Genomic DNA, 23,908 nt, shown 5'->3' on the forward strand with positions numbered 1-23,908 from the left:
GTAGTATAAATTTTGTAGTACTCTGGGCCCATGCCAACCATGCCCAACGTCCAGTTCACACAATACATCAGTACCATTCATTCACCCTTGAGATTGAATTCTTAAGCTCGAAGTCGGTATTGTAGATTCTTGTCTCCAACTGTCGGAGTAGTAGAGACGGTAGAGCTCAAACTCGTTCTTCTTGACGACCAGAGCTGACAGCCCATCCCACTGTAAGTAAGATCTCATGCTTTAATCTTTTCTTCTTTTCACCATTTGTTCAATGATATTGAGCTTAATTTCCATTCTCAATACACAACTTGCAATTATAGCTAGAGCTAGGAAGACCCATAGTTCATGACCAGAGCTTCATCTTCAATCTTAAGACTCTTCCGCCAAAACCCCAATCAGATACCTTACAACAGAAACCAAAGATTCTAACTTTACACAAGTTGCTCAACAAATTTGTAAGATTCTTAGAACAAAGCCCAGGTGGGTTGAAGAAGACTCTCTCCTCTGAGTACCCTCTTCTTAATTTCTCTGAGGTTTTGAAGCACCAAAAAAAATGTGCTCTTCTAGCTTCATGTGGGGTTTAGCCTGATCCCATTTCCTCTTGAGGAGGCTAAGGCCTGCAATGCTGCAAAAGCTTTTCTTGATGTGTTTTATAGGTTTGAAAGAGGCTGGAGTGTGCCTGTTACTTGTTATGTGGCTCTGTCATGGTGTCATAGGTTGGGAGGGTAGAATGTGGTGTTGTACCTGATGTTGATGTTGAGACTGTGGGGGTATTGGATTTAAGCGTTTTGTGTTGATATTGAGGTTTCAAAAGGGTATGGACTTCGTTAGCAGGTTTTGCAAGATGGAATAGTCCCTGGAATGCTGCTTTCGATAAATTGATCTCTGGGGACTGTAAGGAGAAAGAATATACTAAAGTGTCCGAATGAAAAACTGCATGTGTCTCTGATAAAGTTCTCATTTCAGGAGGTAATCAATTGGTTGTGCAAGAGAGGGAAGGTGTTTGGGGGTTTCCGAATTTTAAATGATCTTAAGGTTAGAGGCTATGCTCCAGATATTGTCACGTATACAACCATGATTCATGGTCTTTGTATGATGAGTTGGCTTCGAGGAGCTAGGAAGCTATGGTTTGAGATGATTGACAAGGGATATTATCCAAATGAGTACGCTAACAAATTAACAATACCATGATTCATGGGTTTGGAAAGAGTGGTGATTTGAACAGGCCAGGATCTTGAACAAGGATATGTGTGATAAAGCTTGTGATTTAAGGGCTTTGTTTGCGTGGAAGGACTGATGAGGGCATATAAAATTGTCTGAACTTTGAGAAATGTCGGAGAAGCATACTGTTTGTGATGTGATAACATACGATTCTCTAATCCAAGGTTTCTGTTTTAAAGCTAAGATAGCTGAGAGTATGAACTTATTCAGAAAGTTCCTGACTCACGGTTTACAGCCATCAGCCTACTCTTATGCCCCACTTATTGAAAGCTTGGTCAGGTGGAAGAGTAGAAGAAGCAGAAAGTTTGTGGAATGATATGAAGAATATAGGTTGGGAAACAAGTTCTGGCAGCCGTGATTGTATCACTAATGGATTCTGTGATCAAGGTGATGTTGCAGAGGGAATGAATTGGTCTGTAGTGATGCTAAGCAATAAGCCAAAATCAGGGCAGAGAACCTTTTGGAGATTGATTCATTGTCTCTCTCAAAAGCGATAAGTTGGATGATTCTTTACATGTTTTGGACTTTATGTTTAGCATAGGTCCTGTGCTGGAGAAGGTATATGTTATTTTTTGGTTAATAAGCTTTGCTCAAAGAAATACCATATTGTTGTTGCATGTCTAGGGGACATTTTAGAAGCAACTGATGTTTCAACCTGTTATGTGATCCATTCTTCCATGCAACTTGTAAGGTTTTTTGCTTTCTTTCATTCTATGGCTATTAATCACTTTCCAGCATTGCTTTCAGCCTTTCACTATCGAGAGGGTAGTAGCCTAGTAGGAATGGTCAGGCCCATTGTTTGCTCCCATGTGTCTGTAGTTGATTCCCCTCTTGGTACTCACATAGCTATGTGCTAGAGTTTCCAGCCTCCTAATGATTGTAGGGTTAGGAGGTTTAGAGTATTGGTTTCCATGTTATCGATTTTGTCATCTGTTTTGGTTGAATCCTGTGAAATTGATGAGTAACCGAGTAAGAATGTTTGTTCCTGTTCCGAGAAAGTCATGAGTTTTTCTTTTTTCTGTTCTTCAAACTCGATACTTATTCCTACATGTTATGATATGAAAAATTTCAATTTTCTTCACTTCTGTCTTGCTGTCTCCCACATAAAAAATGTCAAGAACATTCTTACTCAATTGTAAATTTTATTATATACATATGATTTAACTCACCCACACCCTCATCTCATGCTTCCCCAATATTTGTCAAGAAGGTTCAGTGATTTTTACTTTCAGGTTATAATCCTCGAGCTTTATTTTTGCTCAGGCACGAAAGTTAGAGTGTGCTTCTGTTTTGAACCAGGTTGTAGTTGTTATTTTGTGGGTCATTTTCTTAGCTATGTTTTAGGGTTTTGTTGATTAGATTGGCAAGTGGGTGTATTCATAACCTTGTTGTCTTGAATGTTCAAAATGTTGGTGAGGATGGATTTATGCTTGTAAATGGAAGTGACTTAGGTTGATTTGATACTGATTTCTGGGCTTTGAATTTAGGATACTTTGGGTTACCTTCTTTTTTTTAATGAAATGCTTTTAAGACTATCTACTCTAAATCATTTAGTTGTATAATTATATTCTATCTAAGCTTCGAAATTAAATTGGGTGGCAAAGATTTCGAAATTAAATTGCGGATTCGACTGATGATAAGTCGGTTCTAGCTTTCTTGCCAGCAAGTTTTACATGGAAGACAAAGATTCCACCGAAGGTCAATTTCTTAGGCTCATTGGTGGCACATGGGAGGGTTAGCACTTGTGATATGCTTCAACAAAGGCCAAGTTCTTGTTTTTCTCCCCATTGGTGAGTCATATGTAAAATGAAGGAAGAGAGTATAGATGTGTTTTTGTGCAGTGTGAAATTGCTTTTCTTTGAGATTGTATATGGAGGCTGGTTTGAGTTCAGAGATTCCAGCAGGGAGTCTTTCTTTGTTAAATGCAAGGTATCTTGGCTTTGGCAAAGGACAGATGGCTAGAGTTCTACGGGGTTGCAGGGCATTAGTGGTCTTTTGGGTGCTTAGAAATAGATTTTTTTTTTTTTTTTTGGGAAGATTATAGAGGTGTAAGAGTGGAGCAGCCTAGGCGCTTTATGGGCTCCCGTTTTGGCAGAATTCTTGGACTAAGCATACAGTCTTTTATGGTTTTTTGTTTACAGCTAAGTAATTATATTTGGTGTAGATTTCTGGTTCTTGATGTTTGGGTCAGGTCTCCTTGATGTGGAGCTCTTGTCTTCTTTTATTGTACTCATGATCAATAAAATTTCTTTCTTTTAACCCAAAAAAAGAAGAAGAAAAAAAGGTAGAAAAAGCAAAAACAATCTCATCAGACCCACCTTCGTACCTGGTCCCAGAGTAAACCCTTCAAGCCCTTTTCCCTATTTTCCTGATTTTCTGCTATTTTCAATTTATTTTTGTTTTGGGCTTCTCGTTTTGCTTTCTTTGTTAAATTAATTTTCAAAATTTTGCAGCTCAGGAAAGGCCAGTAAGTGAGAGTGTTGGTGGTAGGCGCAGGTGGTTTGAGTTTTGAGCTGCTCAAGTCGCTCTTTGGTTTTCAGGAATTTGAAGTCATGTGATCGTATCCAGGTTTATAATCTCAATCGCCCATTCCTCTTCATGTTATGTTCCTTGAAGTTTTTGGATGCTTTGTTTTCAAATATGTCATGGGTATTTTCATTGTTTGAATTAGAGTTGGGTGAATTTTGACTTTTATTGTCCAGCTTACAGTCTTTCACTGGCTAAAGATTGGTGATATAAACTAATACTATAACTCTATAAGCCTTGCTGAGGACATTCATGGTGTACTATACGTCCTATCTCTCAATGATTTGGTTTCATTATCTTAGTCTGAAGTTTTATGAACCCAACTTTCTCATCACAATCCTCAACTTATTATTGATGAATGTCTTGAGACTATTAGGAGCTTTAACAGATGGTCTCTGTTTGTGAAGTCATTGTGTACACTTTATATGTTTATTCAATGAACTGTTAGTAGAGATTGGAGGAGTTTCAGTTGGTAATATATCTAGGAAATAAAGTGTTGGGTGAAGAGACTGCATTAAGATGAAGAAGCACCGTGTTTTGTTGGAAGGCGATGTTAGTTGCTAGATCGTTATGGAAAAAAAATAATAAGAATAAAGACTCTGGAGTCCTGAACACAGATAATGTATTCTATGTATGTGTAGATGGTTGGTAAGTTGCAGTCTTCTCAAGATGACTACAAATATGGATGCTAGTCAGAACTACAGCTTTCAGATGTGCTTTTCTTTGTCCAAAATTTAATGTAATTACTTGTGTACCGTCTACCTAATGCATCTAGTGGTTTATCTACTTTTGCCTCATCTATTTCGATCGTCATTGCTGCTGCCATGTACTCATGGATATAGCAGTTTCCTTTTAGTTCATGTGTGTTGTCAATATGTATGTTATCAATATCAAAAGCAGTGAAATAATAAGTCTTTGCATTTCTATTTTGGCTTGAACTTTCATCTCTAGTATCAGATCTTTTATTTTATTTTTGTTTTGGTGACATTTTCCTTGATGCTCCTTTGCAAATTCCACATTAGGATTATTTTCATCTATTAGGATTCCATACAACTAATGGGAGGAGGAATTTCCTCATGTCAGGCAAATAGCTCTTACTTCAACCTTCAGATCACTATCCTATTCAGTTGGATTCAAACCAATTATGAAAGGGTCTGACTGCTTTTAGGTTTGAAGTATTTGTGGAGCAGAACTCCTCCAAACTGTTTCAAAGAATGGTGGAATAGTGGGGGGATTCAAGGTTGGGAAGCTAACAAGTTGATGGAATGGAAGTTTTAGGAGAGCGATTTTCAAGGAAGAGATGATATGAAGGCAAAAGGCAAAAGTGCCTTGGGCTAGAGAGGGTGATGGCAATTCAATAATTTTTGATGAAGGCAGAAAAAATTAGAATTCTAATGAAAGATTAGAATCTACTGATGATTCTTTCACTTTAGATGAGGGGAGAACTGCTGAGGATCAATTAATTACTTTTTGCTAAGAAACTTAATACTTATTGTGTAAGCCCCCTTTAGGATCGTTGTGTTTTACTACTTAAGCAAAGTCAGAAAATAGATGAACTGAAAACAGAAACAACACAGCAGATTTTATAGTGGTTCAGCCAAAACTTTAGCCTACGTCCACTTCGTGATCTCTCTTGAGAGATTCACTAGCACTATGAAGAATTTAGGTGTTTACAAGTACTTATTGCAGACCCCTCAAACCCCTCAGACTAGTTCTTATCTCTCTATCACCTTGACTCTCAGTTTTCTGCACTTTCTGTCTTCTATATCAGAAAACTGACTGCAGCTCCTATTTATAGGGCATAGAGGCTGCTGATACAACATGGGATTAGGATTCCTAACCCTAATAGACTAAGCTTTTAATACAAATCCTAATAGAACTTGAAAGACTAACTTTCCTAGAACTTATAGAAAAGCTGCGCGCAAACCTCTTTCCTTTCTAGACCTGGATTTGAATTCTGCATCCTAATTTTCAGATTGTATCAATGAGCCAAAAAACACAACAATCTCCACCTTGGTGAGTTGATACCAAAACGATTGCTGCAACCTTCAGGATGTCTTGGACTTCTTGAAGTAATCCCGAACAAACCTTCAAGAACCTTCACCTTGGCAAGACTCTTCTTGCCTCAACGCACCTCAAGTGAGGAGGTGCTCCACCACAACTCAGCATGTTGTGATACTGAGCAAGTTCAAGCAATGCTTGAACTTCTCTACAGCAACGGGCTTGGTAAGACAATCTGCAGCATTGTCATTTGTGTGAACCTTCTCCACAAAGATATTTCCAGATTCTACCCAATCTCTGATCCTGTGATAGCGAACATCAATGTGTTTCGTCCTTGCATGAAACACCTGATTCTTTGCCAAATGAATGGCACTTTGACTGTCACACTTCACTACCACGCCTTCTTGGTGAATTCCAAATTCACTTGCTAGCCCATTCAACCAAATAGCTTCCTTTGAAGCTTCTGTTAATGCCATATATTCTGCCTCAGTAGTAGATAGAGCTGTGACTGCTTGAAGAGTTGATTTCCAACTCACAGGTCCTCCTCCACAAGTAAAAACATAACCTGTTGTGGACCTTCTTTTATCTAAGTCTCCTGCATAATCTGCATCCACAAAACCAGCCACACATGCTACTTCTTGTTTTCTCTCAAACATGATTCCAAGCTGCCTAGTCCCTTTTAAATACCTCAAAATCCACTTCACTGCTTCCCAGTGGGGCTTACCCGGATTTGACATGTACTTAGAGACAACGCTCAATGCTTGAGCTAAATCTGGTCTTGTGCAAATCATCGCATACATGAGACACCCTACTGCACTTGCATATGGAACATCCTTCATCGCATCAATCTCTTTTTGACTTGATGGCCTTTGTTTTGCACTTAACTGATAATGTGCAGCTAATGGGATAGAAACAACCTTAGCTCCATCCATGTTGAAGCGTTCAAGTACCCTCAGAATGTACTTTTCTTGTGAAAGCCAAATTTTACCAGCTTTTCTATCCCGCCTTATTTCAATTCCAAGGATCTTTTGTGCAGCTCCTAGATCCTTCATGTCGAATTCAGCTCCCAATTTCTTCTTAAGCTCTTGAATTTTCGACATATCCTTGCATGCAATTAGCATGTCATCTACATACAAAAGTAGTAGAATAATCTCCCCATCTTCGAATACATGGTAGTAAACGCAGCAGTCATATAGACACCTTGTGTAGCCTATTTTCAGCATGTATGTGTCGAAACGCTTGTACCACTGCCTTGGTGATTGCTTAAGTCCATATAGGGACTTCTTTAACCTACAAACCAGATCCTCTTTTCCTGTTTCGACAAAACCCTCCGGCTGCGACATATAAATGTCTTCTTCGAGGTCCCCATGAAGAAACGCAGTTTTCACATCCATCTGCTCAATCTCCATATCATACTGAGCTGCTATAGACAACAATAACCGAATCGAAGTGTGTTTGACGACCGGAGAGAAAATCTCATCATAGTCCACTCCCTCTTTCTGCGAATACCCTTTTGCCACCAAACGTGCTTTGTACTTTATGGCATCAGCATCATGTATTCCTTCTTTCTTCCTAAACACCCACTTGCAGCCAACAAGTTTTCTTTCTTTGGGTTTAGGAACCAACTCCCACACGGAATTCTTATGCAAAGATTCCATCTCTTCTGTCATAGCACCAATCCAACCTGCTCGTTCTTCGCTTTCTATGGCATCTTGATAAGTAGTTGGATCTCCTTGACTTATACTCAGAGCATGACTCACATCTTCTTCCGGTTCGAACCCAAACCTTTGTATCTTTCTTGGATTCCTCTTCGGTTTGTCAAGTGCTATGCTTCTTTTAAATGACTCAGGTGCTTGTGGGATAGGGGAATTTCGACCCCTCTGTGGGGATTGCTCCACCTGAGCCCTAACTGGTGACTGTTGTTGCTGCTCTGTTTCTTCAATAGCTCCTTGATCATTCCCTACTTGCTCAATTTGCTCCACCTGAACTTGGGAATCTTCATCTGATGGTTTAGCTAATGAAATCTTGATTGCTTCTTCTTCAACAACAGCCATCTTCTCCTTCTTGCTATTAACCTCCTCATTCAATGGCATAGTCTTCTCATCAAAGATTACATCCCTGCTGATCAATCTTTTGTCGTTGACTATATCCCACAACTTATAACCTTTCACCCCTTTCTCAAAGCCGATGAACAAGCACTCATGGGACTTAGGTTTCAGTTTGGTTCTTTCATCGCTGGGAATATGTGCATAAGCACTGCAACCAAACACTCTCAAGTTGGAATAATCAACTGGCTTTCCAGACCATACCTCCTCTGCACACTTGAAGTTAATAGCCCTAGAAGGTGATCGATTAATCAAATAACATGCATGATTAACCGCTTCTGCCCAAAAAGTTTCAGGCAACCCCGCATGAAGTCTCATGCTTCTTTCTCTCTCCATGAGAGTTCTGTTCATCCTTTCTGCAACACCGTTTTGTTGAGGAGTCTTCTTAACAGTAAAGTGTCTTGTGATGCCCGCATCCTTGCACAGCTGTAAGAACTGATTATCTCTATATTCACCTCCATTGTCGCTTCTCAAACACTTGATTTTTCTGCCTGTTTGGTTTTCAACTTCAGCTTTCCACTCCTTGAACTTAGTGAAAACTTGGTCTTTAGTTTTCATGAAATATACCCAAACTTTCCTTGAAAAATCATCTATGAAAGAGACAAAATATCTGGCTCCACCCTTTGATTTTGTTGGTGTAGGCCCCCAAACATCTGTGTGAATATAGTCCAATACTCCTTTGGATTTGTTCTCACTGCTGCCCATATTGAACGTCACCTTGGTCTGCTTTCCTAGTGTGCAATACTTGCAAAATTCAAGCTTGCAGCTCATTACACCTTCCAGCTGATCCCTTTTGTGTAATTCTTGCAACCCTCTCTGACTCATGTGCCCTAGCCGTTTATGCCAAAGCTCAGTCTTGTCTTCCTCCGTACAAACTGCAGCTCCACCTACCACTGTAGAACCCGTAAGTTTATACATGTTATCTAGTTGCATCACACTCCTCATGTAGACCATTTGTCCCTTTCCTACCTTGAGCTGTCCTTTTTCAGATTTATACCAAAATCCAGCCCTATCCAAAGTGCTCAATGAAATCAGATTTCTGCTCAATTTTGGGACATGTCGGACGTTTCCCAGCGTTCGGACAATTCCATCATGCATCTTGATCTTTACTGTTCCGATTCCCATGATTCTACAAGGTGAATCATCTCCCATCAACACTTCCCCGGTGTTCCTCTCTTCATATGTGTCGTACCAATCTCTGTGTGCACACATATGAAATGTGCAGGCTGTATCCAAGGTCCAATATTTAAGCGCGCCGGAGCTGGTTGTTACTGCGAGAAGTTCTCCATCGTCACTATAATTTCCAGTAACGACATTGGCTGACTTGAAGCTTTCTCCTAACATCTGCGCCTTTTTCTCCTTCCATTGTTTGCAATTCCTTTTCCAGTGGTCGAGTGAACCACATTCGAAGCAACCATTCTTCTTTTCTTTGCCTTTCCCCTTGGATTTAGACCTGCCTTTTTCTTCAAATCCACCACCTCTATTCCTGGACCTTCCTCTCTCCTTGCCTCGGACATGAAGTCCCCGTGCTTGAGAACTTTCTTCATTTTTGTCCATTTTGACATATGATTCCAAGTTCTCACACACTTTAGAAAGTGTGATAGTATCTTTGAATATCATGGTGGTTTTGAAGTGCTTGAATGAAGGTGGAAGCGAATGAAGTAACATGACAGCCGTGTCTTCGTCATCCATCTTTGCTCCAACCTTCTCCAAGTTTGATATGCAATTCTGAAAATTGCATATGTGATCATTAAGATCATCCCCTTCCTCCATCTTGAGGCCAAAGAGCTGTTCCTTCAAGAGTAGCTTGCTGCTGATAGTTTTACCCCTGTAGACGCTTTCAAGCTTCTCCCATGCTTGCTTTGCAGTCATATTCTCACCAATATGAAGCAAGACATTATCAGCAAGATGCAGCTCAATGGAGCTCTTTGCTTTCTTATTCTTCTTCGTATAATCTGCTTCAGTCATTGTTGCAGGCTTATCTCCAATTGCCTCATCAACCTCTTGCTGAACCAGAACGTTCTTCATCTTCCTCTGCCAAAGCGTGAAGTTGTCCTTGCCATTAAAGGGCTTAATGGACGGTTTCACATCTCCTGCTTCGACAATGACTTTGCCGTTCACCATTGCAAAACACCTTGAACCTGGCTTTGATACCACTTATTGTGTAAGCCCCCTTTAGGATCGTTGTGTTTTACTACTTAAGCAAAGTCAGAAAATAGATGAACTGAAAACAGAAACAACACAGCAGATTTTATAGTGGTTCAGCCAAAACTTTAGCCTACGTCCACTTCGTGATCTCTCTTGAGAGATTCACTAGCACTATGAAGAATTTAGGTGTTTACAAGTACTTATTGCAGACCCCTCAAACCCCTCAGACTAGTTCTTATCTCTCTATCACCTTGACTCTCAGTTTTCTGCACTTTCTGTCTTCTATATCAGAAAACTGACTGCAGCTCCTATTTATAGGGCATAGAGGCTGCTGATACAACATGGGATTAGGATTCCTAACCCTAATAGACTAAGCTTTTAATACAAATCCTAATAGAACTTGAAAGACTAACTTTCCTAGAACTTATAGAAAAGCTGCGCGCAAACCTCTTTCCTTTCTAGACCTGGATTTGAATTCTGCATCCTAATTTTCAGATTGTATCAATGAGCCAAAAAATACAACAATACTAAGTATGATTGGGAAAGCTAGTTGGTTGGAGAGGTCGTTTGCAGAACAGGAAACAAGGAAGTTGATTTTGATTGTGGCAAAGTAAAGTTACCAGGTCCTGATGGTTATTCTTCAACTATGTATCAGTACTGAAGGGTTTTAACAGCAGATTTGATGTGATTTTTGAGAGTTTTGCAAAGATGGTATAATTAATGATATTGCCAATGAAACATATGTACATATAATCCCAAAAAGAGCAGAAGCAACAAAAGTAGGGGATATCAGGCCCTATCAGCTTAGTTTCAAGCTTGTACAAAATTATTGCTGAAGGATTGTTTCAAAGACTGAGGGAATTGCTTAAAGATACTATTTCACAATCTCAAGGGACCTACAGTTAGGCAGGTTTTAGATGCCGTTTTAATTGCAAATGAGGTTGCGGCGGCACTGTAGATCAGGACATCTTGCTGTCTCCTGCATAAAAAATGTCAAGAACATTCTTATGCCATTGTAAATTTTATTCTTATATCCTATATGATATAATTCACACACACCCTTGTTGCGTCCCCAATATTTTTCAAGAACATTCAGTGAGTTGCATTTTCAGGTTCTGATCTTCCAGCTTTATAGTAACCTTCATTTATGATCCGTGTTGTAGCTCTGGTTTTGTGGTGCAGTTTCTTAGCTGTACTTTAGGATTTTGTTTTCGGGTGGTAAAGCGTGGCTGTAATTCATAACTTTGATGTTGATTTCTGGGTTTTGTAAAAGTTTCTTTAGGATTTTGTAAAAGTTGATTTGATGTTGATTTCTGGGTTTTGAATTTAGGATACTTTGGTTACATTTTACTTTATAGTTTATAGGAAATGCTTATAGACTATTGAGTATTGACCATAATTCATTTAGTTATATGATTATACTAGAAACTAATATACTGACATACTTTTCATTCTTGACTTTCTATCCAAGCATTGGAAATTAAATTGGTTAGCAAAATAAAGTTTGTGGTCCCAAAGTGAATCCTTCTTGCCACTTCCCTTGTCTTCGGGACATTCTGATATATTTATTGATTTTTGTTTTGGGCTTCTCGCTTAGCTTTTTTTGTAAATTTGTTCTTGAAAATTTTGCAGCCCAGAGAAGACCTTAAAGAATGTGTGAGAGTGTTGGCTGTAGGGAAGCTTGTGAGCTGTTCAAGGACCTGGCTCTGTCTGGTTTTGGGGACCAGAAGTAGATATGGACAACATAGAGGTTTCTCATCACCTTCAGGTTATTTTCCTTGAAACTCTTTTGGTGCTGTGTTCTTAAATTTGTCATGGGTAGTGCTTCATTTTTGAAGCAGAGAGTTAGTGGATTGTGATGCTTATTTCCCAGTTCAGTCTTTCACTGGCTAAAGATTATTGATAACTAATACCGTAGACCTTGGTTGTGACATAAGTGTACTTAATGTCCTATCTCTCAATGCTTTGGTTTTGCTATCTTAGGCTGAAGTTTTATGAACCCTGAATTTTTCATTGATGTTTCTGTTGAATTATTACGCTTTAACAGATACCCTGTTTGTGAAGCATTCATTGTATACACTGTATATGAATTTGTCAATGAACTATTGGTATAGATTGAAAGTGTCAGTTTGTATCTTATATTTGCTAAAAAAGAAACTGTTGTGAGGGGACTACATTAGGATGAGGAAGAACCCTGCTTCATTGGAAGGTGATGTTAGTTGCTAAAACATTACGAGTAAATTAAACATAAAACAACTCCACTGGTGTAGTAATTTGCAATACTTTTTAATTACTTTTTTTTCATAATTAAGTGAGATTCTTTGACATATGATTCTTATGTAGGGTGTAGCGTGACGGTAACCCATTCTAAACAGATATGACTGAAATTCCTAGGCTGGCACCTCCCCTGCAATCTTATTGCAATTGTTATAATATATGATCATGATATAAAATTGACAACCCTAGAAATAAAAGGGATTAAACAGTGACTTGACTGCTTATGCCTTAACAGCTTGCTGGCATCTTCCTCCATAATATAATGATCATACATCAACTTAATGAATTGAACAATATGGTCTGGTTGCTTATAATGCTTGTGCCATGTGAATGCGCAGGAAACAATCCTCAATTATGAAATTGAAGTTTCTAGGTCTATAAAAGGCAACATTGTCAAGCCTACATCTCTCACTTTATAAATTGAAATTCTTACCTTGGTTATAAGAGAGAAACAGTTGGTCTGTGTCACAGTTTAGAAATTTAGTCTTTCTGTTGCATAGAGAAGGAAAGATGGCCTGTAGACCTTCTGCTTACTTTTGCTGTTGAGAGAATACTTGCTAAAGTAACCTTGGATTGGAACAATTCATTCTTGCCTGAGGCTTAACAAAAAAACTGAAGAAACTGGGTGAATCCTTATCCTGGATTGGAAAGTGTTTCATGATGCTGCAAAGAAACCTGAAGATGGAAGTGAGGCATTGGAAGACTGGGTGAATAAACTTTCGATTGCCCATGATGCTGATGATGTCTCAGATGGATTCCAATATGAGGTTTTCAGAGATTAGTAGTTCAAAGCAGATGGTACTGCACTTTAATAAAAATAAGGGTGTGTTAATGTATGGCTTTTGACTTCAATTTAATGTTAAGACGGATCTTAGGATTACTTAACCGAGCAAAGGCAGAGTTGGAAGTTCAGCAGGGATTGCTTCAGCACCTTCAATTAGAGTTGACAGGTTTTCCCATACTTGAGGATGTTTGGAATGATGATACTAAAAATTGGAACAATTTGAAGAGTTGTTTGTTAATACTCAGATCTGTTCGGGTAAACATGGTAATTGTCAGTACCTGCATTTCCAATGTCACATTGATCACTGAAACATTTCGAAGCCATATGTGTGATTTGAAACTTATTCAACTGAGAATGTTGGTCCATCTTGATGGATAGAACATTCCCAAGTGGTAGTAGTTCTCTGATAGATTCAGATCAATTGGAAATTGGAAGGTTGATTGCTAAAACGTGTGTGGGCGTACCATCAGTGGCAAAGGTATGTACCATTAAACATTTTCATTTTGAATCTGCATGCTGTATTTGAATTCTTACTTCTTCTTCTTTTATTTTTTTTTTTATTTTTTTTGGGTCAATTGTCATATATATTTGCGTCACACATCAAGGATATAAGATGTCAAATTTACTAGAGCAGCTTGAACCTTTAGACAATAAAGCAACAACTATAATATATTGAAACAACTTGGATATTAAATTTCAACATATTATTTACATAGTTAGAGTCCAGCTCTGGATGGCAGAAGGATTGCTTCACAAAAGTAATCGAGAGATGGAAGACACAGGCAGGTGTTTTTTGATAGTGTATTAGAATCCCTTCTGTAGAATGTCTGAACGTGAGAGCTCGAGGTGGCATACGCCTCAGCTTCGACATGTTTCAGGGATTCCTACTTCAACACTTGAAATGACGCGAGAAACAACTGTTGGGAGATTTTGCTCACTATTGTTGAATGACAATGTCCCAGCAGATAACACATTTCGAGGTTTAGAGCTTGGCATGGCTTACATTTATATGGGGCTGATACTGAGCGGTTGTCAATTTCTATTGGCAAGTTGATCGGTCAAATTTTCAAGACAAAAATCACAGCTCTCCCAATGCCTTTTGGCATGCTCTATAACCTGCAGACATTGAGAATGTACGTACAGTACTAAAAATTTAAAGTTCAGTGCTAAGATTAATCAACTTGAAACATCTTCAGTTTTGATAAGGAAATATAAGGGTAGTTTCGGCTGCAGTATTGGTGCAACTGACTCATCTCTAGAATTGACTGATTTGGCTTGCTTGAACCTATTAAAAGGAGATACATAATCTGGAAAAATACATGTAACAGGTAACTCCTATATATGCTATCAGTTAGATTACCTGCACCTAATTTATTTAACCATCAAGCCCAAGTATGCAAAATTGAAACCGTTTCGTACCTAAACCTTCAAGTTTGGTTTACTTGCATGTTTTCATATCAATGTCATATGTGAAATGTCAATTGAAACCATCTTACTTGGGCCATCCATCTCCTATGAAGGAGAGCTAAAAATAAGGGAGGGCAATGATTTGGCACCGTGAAGGGTACTATTTGGATGACAAGCAAGCTCTATATGTTTTTCATCTCAAAATTTTAAGACTTTGATGTTTAAATATACTTGCTTCGGTTTTTAATTTTAATTTTATTTGTTTTTACTACTATTTACCATAATAGTTATACCTTGGAGTAATTTAAATACCTTGTCTTAGCTAGTATAAAAACTATGCACTGGCGGTTTACTTGAGCGGGGGGAGATAAAGGTTGAGAGAGTAAGTTGGACATGTGGGAAACTATGAAAGAGACAAGTGTATAAAATTTTGTATGGTGTTAGAAATAAGAAATTTGTATGGTGCAGAAAGAATTTAACAAAGAAAAAACAAGTCAACTGTTGTAACCAATAATTGAATTTCAGTTATTTTGTGTTGACTTACAAAAAAGGATAGAGGAACAACAGACTACTTGATCGCTCTCGGCCTGTGTGATTAGTATTCACCTTTGAGACTCTGAGGGAGACTCTTACCCTGGGAAAGATGTTTGTACTCTCTCTCCTTGAATCCGTTGCCGGAGAAGTAGTGAGTAAGGTGGCTTCACTTGCTACTGATCAATTGAGACTCGGCATCGTCTGGGGGTTCCACAAAGAGATAAACAAGCTCAAAGAATCCTCAACTCTGATTGGAAATATAATCCATGATGCTGGGCATGAACCTGAAGATCGGGAACTCCGAGCAAGGGCCGACTGGATGAAGAGGCTTATAAGCGTAGCTTATTATGCAGACGATATTCTGGATGAATTACAATATGAAGTTCAGCGTATCGTTATAAAGGAGACAAGCCTGGATAAGAAGATACTCGGCTTCTTCTGCAACAATCCTGTTGTATTTCGTCTTCAGATGGCACGCAAGATTTACAGCATCAACACATCCTTAGAGGATCTTAACAAGCAAGCACCCGGTGTGGGACTCGTCAGATCAAATGGAGGTGCAGCAACCAGTCACGGTATGCAGGACAGGGAAACAACCTCATTCTTTGAGAAAAATGAATTCACCTTCAAAGATGCAATTATTGTTGGAAGGGATGAGGTGGTGTCAAATATAATTGCAACCTTGACCAACTCCAACAATCAAGAAAAGATTCTTTCGGTGATGGCCATTGTAGGATTGGGAGGCCTAGGTAAAACAACTTTCGCTCGCTCAGTTACCAAGCAACTGAAAGAAGGTGAAATGAAAAGTTACTTTGATGCAACATTATGGGTGTATGTATCTAATACCTTTGATGTCAATTCAATTTTATGTCGAATGCTGGAATCATATGACGACGTGAGGGGAGCAAATCTTTCAAGTCGGGAAGCATTGATTGGAAGCCTCCAGCAGAAGTTGAAAGAGAAAAGGTATTTTCTTGTACTTGATGACATTTGGAGTGTGGATGCTAATAATTGGAATGATTTGAAGAGTTGTCTGTTGCAACTAAATTCTGCCAAAGGAAGCAGTGTGATTGTCACCACCCGTAGTGCCAAGGTTGCATCAATCATGGAAACACTTCCTAGGTGCAATCTAGGGACTCTATCGGATGATGAATGTTGGTCCATATTGAAGGATAGAGCATTTGCAGATCCTAATACTCCGATACCTTCAGAACTAGAGGAAATTGGAAGGTTAATTGCCAAAAAGTGTGTTGGTCTTCCATTGGTGGCAAAGGTACGGTGTCTTCAATCACCTTATTGATTTTTTAGTGTGTAGATGAACTATTTGATATGTATAGATGAAGTTATGCTAAAATTTGAATCTCAAAATAACTGTAGGTTTTGGGAAGCTTGATGCGTTCTAAGAGTAGTAGTAAGGAATGGTTGTCAATTCTGGAAAGTAAAATATGGCAGGTATCATCAGACAAAGAGGATAGCAGGATCATGTCGGTTCTGAGGTTGAGTTTTGACAATTTGGAATCACCATTGAAACAATGTTTTGCATATTGCTCTATGCTCGAGAGAGGTTCCTCAATTGAAAGAGATAACTTGATCCAACTATGGATGGCTCAAGGTTTGCTCCAAAGCAAGCAAGGTATTGAAATGGAGGATATAGGCAATAAGTATTTTGATACTCTACTGGAGAACTCCTTGTTTCAAGATGCTACAAAGGATGAGGATGGCGTTATCACTCAATGCAAGATGCATGATCTTTTGCATGATCGTGCAATAGAAGTATCCGTGTGTGAGAGTTGGACACCAGACTTCGATAATGAGATGGATGATGATGAGATTCGACATGTCGCACGGATTCTTACTCAAAAACTAGAAAATATGCCAAAAACAAGTATTTCAAGACTGCGCTCACTCTTTTCGAATGTCCAGGTTTCTAATACCAAGTTCCTAAAGTTTAGAGCTTTACGTGTCTTAAGTTTCTTTGGGTATGAGATTCAGGAGTTGCCATATTCACTTGGCAAGCTGAAGCACTTGAGGTATCTGGATCTTTCACATACAAAAATTGAAGCACTCCCAAAGTCTATTGGCAAGCTTTATAATCTCCAAACATTGAGATTACCGTGGTATCTTGAAAAGTGTCCAAAGGAGATTCAAAATCTGATCAACTTGAGGCATCTTTATTTTGATAAGAGAATGGGATTTGAATCTGGGATTCTGAGGCGATTAACTAAACTCCGAACATTAACTTGTTTTAACGTGGGTAAGGAGACATGTCCTGCAATTAAGGAGTTGGGTGGGTTGAACCAACTGAGAGGCCACTTAATTATTTCTAAGCTAGAACATGTAAGGGATGGAGAAGAAGCAAAGAAGGCTTTCTTAGTGGAGAAAAGTCACTTAAGTGAGTTAACTTTTCAATGGTACCGAAGGCCAACTTATAACAATGAGATGGATGTACTAGATGGCTTGGAACCTCATGGTAACTTGCAAAACTTGAAGATTGAAAATTTCATGGGTGCTAGATTTCCTTCATGGATAACGAGTCTCCAAAATTTGAAGAAGATTCGGTTACATAATTGTGAAGGAGTCCCAACACTCGGCCGTCTACCTAATCTAAGATCTCTTGAGATTTATGGGATGAGAAGGCTGAAAGTTGTGGGAGCTGAGTTCTATGGTACTAGCACGACTTTATTTCCTGCATTGAAAACATTATACATATCTCGGTGCGAAGAGCTTATTGAATGGATGGAAGCACCGAGGATATCAGCAGCAGCAGAAGGAGAAGTCGTGGTATTTCCTTGCCTCGAAGAGTTGACGATAGATGGTTGTGACAGCCTAGAGTCGGTTCGGATCTCACAGGGCATCGCATCTCTCCGTCAATTGAAGATCTGGAGTTGTCATGGATTATCAAGCCTAGAGGTTGGGCTCGATTACTGCACCTCTCTTCAAGAATTGAACATCTCCAAATGCCGTAATCTGATGACAATTCCAACCTCACAGGGCATGCCGTCTCTCCGGAAATTGACGATTGAAAGGTGTGAGGAATTATCAAGCCTAGGAAGTGGGATCAGCTTCTGCACCTCTCTTCAGGAATTGGAGATTGGGCATTGTGATAATCTAACATCAATTCCAATCACACAGGGCATCACATCTCTCCGGAGCTTGAAGATTTCTTATTGTAAGAGATTATTAAGCCTACCGAGTGGGCTCCAATTCTGCACCTCTCTTCAGGATCTGCAAATAACTAATTGCTTTAGTCTAGTATCCATGTCAGTATCATATGTGTGCGACCACCCGGACTCAACGAATCAACCGGAGGAAATTTCTCAAGGTCTTGATGCGTATTTGTCTTTACAGGAGGATTGCCCTAGTCTAGAATCTATTCCACCTAATCTTCGTCAGTTGTTGATATGTCATTGTGGGAAATTAAAATATGTACCCACAGGAGGATTTCACCGCCTCATTCGTTTGAAGGAGCTGACAATTGGTCCGTTCTGGCATAAGCTGGACGCCTTCCCTGATTTTCAGCTTCCACCTAATTCACAACTTGAAGAGTTATGGTTGTTTGGGTGGCCTAAGCTCAAGTCTCTGCCCCAACAAATTCAGCACTTTACTTGTTTAAAAGAACTCCAGATATCATTTTTTATGGGACTAAAGGCTCTTCCTGAGTGGTTGGGAAATCTTACATCTCTTGAGCTCCTCAAGATCTCGTTCTGTAAGAATCTCCATCATCTACCTACAAAAGATGCTATGGAAAACCTCAAGAAATTGAAGGAGCTCTCCGTTGTAGAATGTCCCCTGCTCAAAGAAATATGCACCAAGGAGACTGGCCCAAATTTTCTCACATTCCAAAAGTTTCCAGTAATTTTTTAACCAAATCAATCTGTTTTCCTTTTATTTTCTTTTTTCCTGCAAATTTATTTCTTATTATGTTTCATTTTTCATCTTTCTTAACTCAGTCCGGAATTGAAGATACAGAATGCCCGCCATACTAAACTAGAATGTTTGTTCACGTTACAAGGTTAATCAATTCCCAATTGCCCGAAATTTATCCCTAAAGCAGGGTAAGCTTTTCAAACCACCGTCTTTTTCTTCTCTTCTCACATTTCTTTTTTCACTTTAACCAGTAATGTATTAACAATCCTACCTTTTCCTTTTGGCTTAAATTATATAGTAGCAGGCTCTATCATACTTGACGGGAACATCAAATGATGCTGAATAGGTGATGATCGAGTCCCAGTAGTTCAATCACCTCTCCCATGTAAGGCTTGTCTGCTGTGTTTCATTGAAGATAAGGTGACCATGATACTGAAAAATATACTTCAATCATTTCAATTGACTTATATCATATTTGCTCTCTCATGGAGGATAGACATACTATTAGAAATCATTTTAGTCTGTTATAAACCTAGAATTTAACATCTTTTTCCTTCCTAATGGCATAAATTATATCTTAGCAGGTTCTATCATACTTAATGGCATAAAATATATCCGGAGAAATATACTTTAATCATTTCAAACTAATCATATCATATTAGAAATCGTTTCAGTATGTCATCATCTTAGTATTTAACATTTTTTCCAAGAAATGCCGTGTTGGTTTGGATACCCTGTTCCTTTCTTCAAGGAAGGCTTGCAGTGAAATAAAAAGGATTAAATACTTGTTACTCCTCATACTTTTCCCTGAAAAACAGTTTGGTCCCTCGCCTTTTAAATTAAACTGAATAGTCCTTATTCTCTCAAATTCTCATATAACAAGTCCAAAATGATCCGAAATGACTATTATGCCCCTAATTTTCTATTTTTATTATTATTTTTATTTTTTTTCTCTATTTTTTTAATTTTTCTCCCCCTTGTTTTATATTTTCTCTCTCCCTCCCTCTCTCCTGGCCGCACAGTCTCTCTCTCTCCCTCGACCTCTCTTCTTCTTCTTCTTCTCTTCCTCTGCAACCACCGGAGAACACTATCTCCGGCCACCATTTCATCACCATCCAAAATTAAACAACACAATTTCACGAACTCTCCCTCTCTATCTCTCAGGTGCGCTTCCGCTCCTTTTTGAAGTTGTTAGTTTCCGGGTTCATTTCGATTTTGCTTGGATCGACTTTATTGAACTTATGTTGACACTATGACTTTGTGATGAAAACTCTTTAAAATTGGAAAATTGGATCTGGGTTTTGTTACTGATGGTAGATCTGAAATTGGGTGTTTGAAAATTTTGATAAAGTTTGAATCTTTAGACTATGAATCTCTGTCACTCAGATCTGATAGATGCACACAACACACAATCTGTTTGTTGATATGACCAAACTATGTGTTCGAATTGCTTATGAGATTTGTGATATCTTGCTGCAGATTGTACGAAATGGCTCTTGAGACCTTCTTGTTCACCTCTGAGTCCGTCAATGAGGGTCACCCAGACAAGCTCTGCGACCAGATCTCCGACGCCATGCTCGACGCCTGCCTAGCTCAGGACGCCGACAGCAAGGTGGCTTGCGAGACCTGCACCAAGACCTCTTCATCAGCCGTTTAAGAGGAATATGCACATTTCACGAACCTGATCGTACGCCTCACCTGTGATCGGAATCGAGAAAGGAGCTTGCTTAGTGTGATTGATGCAAACCAAAATTGAAAAGCAGAGAAGATTGATTGATTGATTACCTACGAAGGTGTTCATGTCGAGGAATCCCTAATTGTGTTGTTTAATTTTGGATGGTGATGAAATGGTGGCCGGAGATGGTGTTCTCCGGTGTTTGCAGAGGAAGAGAAGAAGAAGAGAGGTCGAGGGAGAGAGAGAGACTGTGCGGCCAGGAGAGAGGGAGAGAGAAAAGATAAAAAAAAGGAGAGAAAAATTAAAAAAATAGAGAAAAAAATAAAAATAATAATAAAAATAGAAAATTAGGGGCATAATAGTCATTTCGAATCATTTTGGACTTGTTATATGAGAATTTGAGAGAATAAGGACTATTCAGTTTAATTTAAAAGGCGAGGGACCAAACTGTTTTTCAGGGAAAAGTATGAGGAGTAACAAGTATTTAATCCAAATAAAAATATATCAATGCCCTGTTTGATTAATAGTAAACTTTTCTTTCTACAAATGTACAAGGATTTGATTTCTTTAGCTCCACCCACAGATATCTTAAAACAGTGGTGCAGTGACTTGCTAAAGAAGTATCCCACCATTCTTTTCTTCATTTGTTTATGACACTTAATGAATTTGGCATTCATCGATGCAAGCCTACTAGGATGATTTCTTATTTACTTTCCTTCAATTTATATTTATAAGTTGTATCGTCATTGTAAGTCATTGTAACCTTTTATACTTTCTTTGTATCAGGTGTTAATCAGCAGCTGCTATGAGAATGAGAAGTATCCACCTAAAGTGGCAGCTATGCAGACAAAAAGATGCACTGAGGACAGCCGACGTCAGTGGCTGACTTCTTATTTTCCAGAGGCAGAGTGTAATTTGTGTTTGTTCTTGTTCCCTCTATCGCTTTCATCTAGTTATTTAAATTATCAGTTATCCTCGTGTTTTATGTCCTATTATTCTTTTCCTTTATAAGTACTAGTTTTTGTGATGGTGAAGTTCATCCTCTAGTATAAACAAAAAAGACATTGATAAGGATGAACATTATTGTTCTTATTTTGGGTTGAGGGAGAGATGTTCAATGGCATTTATTGCAAGTAAAGTATTTGCCAGAACAGTTCAGACCCTCATTCATTTGCAGTTGTCACACAATACTGATCCCTCCAACAATGATGTGAAGAATTACTTACCACTGAATTTAGCAGGAACCTCACCATATTGCTGCATATGGAAATTATTGGTTTTGACCATCTATGTGAAGTTATGCTGAGTGAGAGGTCCCAATTGTTAGATATCCAATAATCTGTATGGATGCCAAAGTTAACATTGATATCCTAGATGCTCATTTGTTTAAAATCATCTGTAAACTATCAGATCCCTTTCACCTCCACAACTGTAAACTATCCACATATTCTTTCCTTCACAGCTATTCAGTGTAGCAAGTGTGTAATTGCTTTGTTGTGGAAAAGTTGTTTGAAGCATTTAATAAAAGAAGTAAACATGTTATCCTTCTCTCTTTCTTTTCCTCAGCATTGACAGATCATCTTTTTGATATCAGGTCTGCATTGAAGCTATGAGAGACCTCTTTAAACATGCACAGTGGGATATTCATTGGGTTCAAGTTCGGAGGGAAACATGTGCCTTGAGTCTTTGAAATTTCAGTTGTGCATGATTGCTTCCACTGATGTTCTAAGTTAAACCAGTTCCTAAAATCATAGTAAGCTTTTCAAACCCCTACCTCTTCTTCCCTCATAGGAATTGGAGCACTCAAATTCGTTGTCTCAGGTGGTTGCTGTTTGTTTGGATCTGGCAAAGGCTGGTAACTTTGCCCTATATTGAGAACAAACTCCATCTGCATCTTGGATAAGCCATTTAGTCAAGCATGCATGGTTTCTAGGAAACAAGCCTTCTATTATCCGCGAGCTGTATGAAGAACCTCATGTACGTCAGATTTTGCATTTTTGTGCTCTCTTGGTGTTTCCATGAAAACTTAATGAATGGAGCAACAAACATGTCCTGGAGGACCTGGACAATTTGGTACTTTGGGCTTGTTTATGAGTTACTCATATTGGTTGTGGAGCTGATTGTGAGCTTCTCGGCACTTCTTATACCTTCAAGTATCAAGCCATATTTCTGAGTTTTGGCTAGGTAAAAATGGCATCAGTTGTGGTAGTCAAAAATTTTCTTATGTTCTTTGAGTGTTGGTCTCTTGGTGATAATTTTCATGGAGAGAACTGAGAGATCAAGTGTTTGTGAGATTTGGGTGTAATTGGGGTTCACTGTTGAGAAGGGTTGTGAAAAAGTACGAGATTACTTAACAAAGAACATTTTAATTTGACATTAGTGGATTATTGCAGTGGACAAATTGGGTGAACTTGTTGATTGTGGTGTTCTTTATGATTCTAGATTTTTCTCTTAATAAAATGGGTGTGATCTTGGGCTAGGATTACGAATCGTGAAATTCCAAGCATGGCATAAAGGATTACAAGTATACAACTAATCTCCCCTCTATTTGATTTCACATTTGCTTTTTCTTTTAACAGTTTCTGCTGTTTAACATATATAAGGGCAAGTGAAATAAATCAGAACTGATCAAGTGAAATCATTCTGAGTGTGGTTCTAATTATCACCGAGATTGCTTGCCACGCTCATTTTGAATTTTGTACATTGTATTGACGAAGTGGTGTTAGCTCAGTGGTTAGGGCCCCCACTACCTAAGATCGAGTCAATATAATGTTAGGAGTACTGAAATCCTTTGATCCTCTTTTTTTAACAGAGAAAAAAAAAATTGTACATTGTATCTAATAATCTGCATTATTTGTTATTTGAAGCCAATGTATGCTTAAAATTGATATCCGAATTGCTCTAGCTAGCCTTTCACTCAGATGCAATCTTGGTTTCTTTGAAGCCAATTGCTCCCGGTCGTAAAAATCAGGTTAGACAGAGATTAAAATTTTACATTCTTAAAGAGGATGAAAACTGATGCACAGTTTTAGATTCAATGAGCTCTGATACATTAGAAGCTGCATGCAATTTCGGACTTGGAGCAACTAGAAAACCTGGTTAAATGGATGAAGGGTATCTTAGAGATTGGAAGGCCGCTGATACGTGCCTTGTTACATGACTACATGAGATATACTACATTTTGTTATACACTTAAAAAGACATAATGGCATTTAGATTGCTTCTAATTCTTGTGACAGTATTCTCTGTAAGCACTTTGTGGTTTTGTTCTTTGTTGAAGTTGACTATAACGGTATGCCGAAACGTGGTTACGTACAAGTTTGTAAGAGCTCAAGATTGATACAGCATACGCTTGAGCTTGCGAGAAACAAG

General features: G+C 38.6%; 1 protein-coding gene and 1 pseudogene across 13 annotated transcripts; both read left to right on the plus strand.

The window, feature by feature from the left end:
* Positions 1 to 22,937, plus strand: LOC133709831 (putative disease resistance protein RGA3). 13 transcript variants are annotated; one of them, XM_062135737.1, is made up of 12 exons: positions 1 to 212; positions 3,666 to 3,780; positions 11,625 to 11,760; positions 12,608 to 13,531; positions 15,012 to 16,267; positions 16,372 to 18,846; positions 18,945 to 19,049; positions 19,160 to 19,281; positions 20,341 to 20,654; positions 21,323 to 21,455; positions 22,131 to 22,289; positions 22,358 to 22,937. In XM_062135737.1, exons 5-7 carry the CDS (start codon positions 15,104 to 15,106, stop codon positions 18,978 to 18,980), a joined length of 3,675 nt encoding a protein of 1,224 aa, XP_061991721.1. In that variant the 5' UTR covers positions 1 to 212; positions 3,666 to 3,780; positions 11,625 to 11,760; positions 12,608 to 13,531; positions 15,012 to 15,103; the 3' UTR covers positions 18,981 to 19,049; positions 19,160 to 19,281; positions 20,341 to 20,654; positions 21,323 to 21,455; positions 22,131 to 22,289; positions 22,358 to 22,937. The 13 variants fall into 13 exon arrangements, with proteins under 13 accessions (XP_061991721.1, XP_061991726.1, XP_061991722.1 ...); XM_062135742.1 differs by having other exon boundaries at positions 21,323 to 21,446; XM_062135738.1 differs by having other exon boundaries at positions 1 to 216; positions 21,323 to 22,289.
* Positions 223 to 2,069, plus strand: LOC133711349 (pentatricopeptide repeat-containing protein At1g12775, mitochondrial-like; annotated as a pseudogene).
* Positions 22,938 to 23,908: the final 971 nt, after the last annotated feature.

Source organism: Rosa rugosa, chromosome 5, assembly GCF_958449725.1.
Source record: "Rosa rugosa chromosome 5, drRosRugo1.1, whole genome shotgun sequence".
NCBI lineage: Eukaryota > Viridiplantae > Streptophyta > Magnoliopsida > Rosales > Rosaceae > Rosa > Rosa rugosa.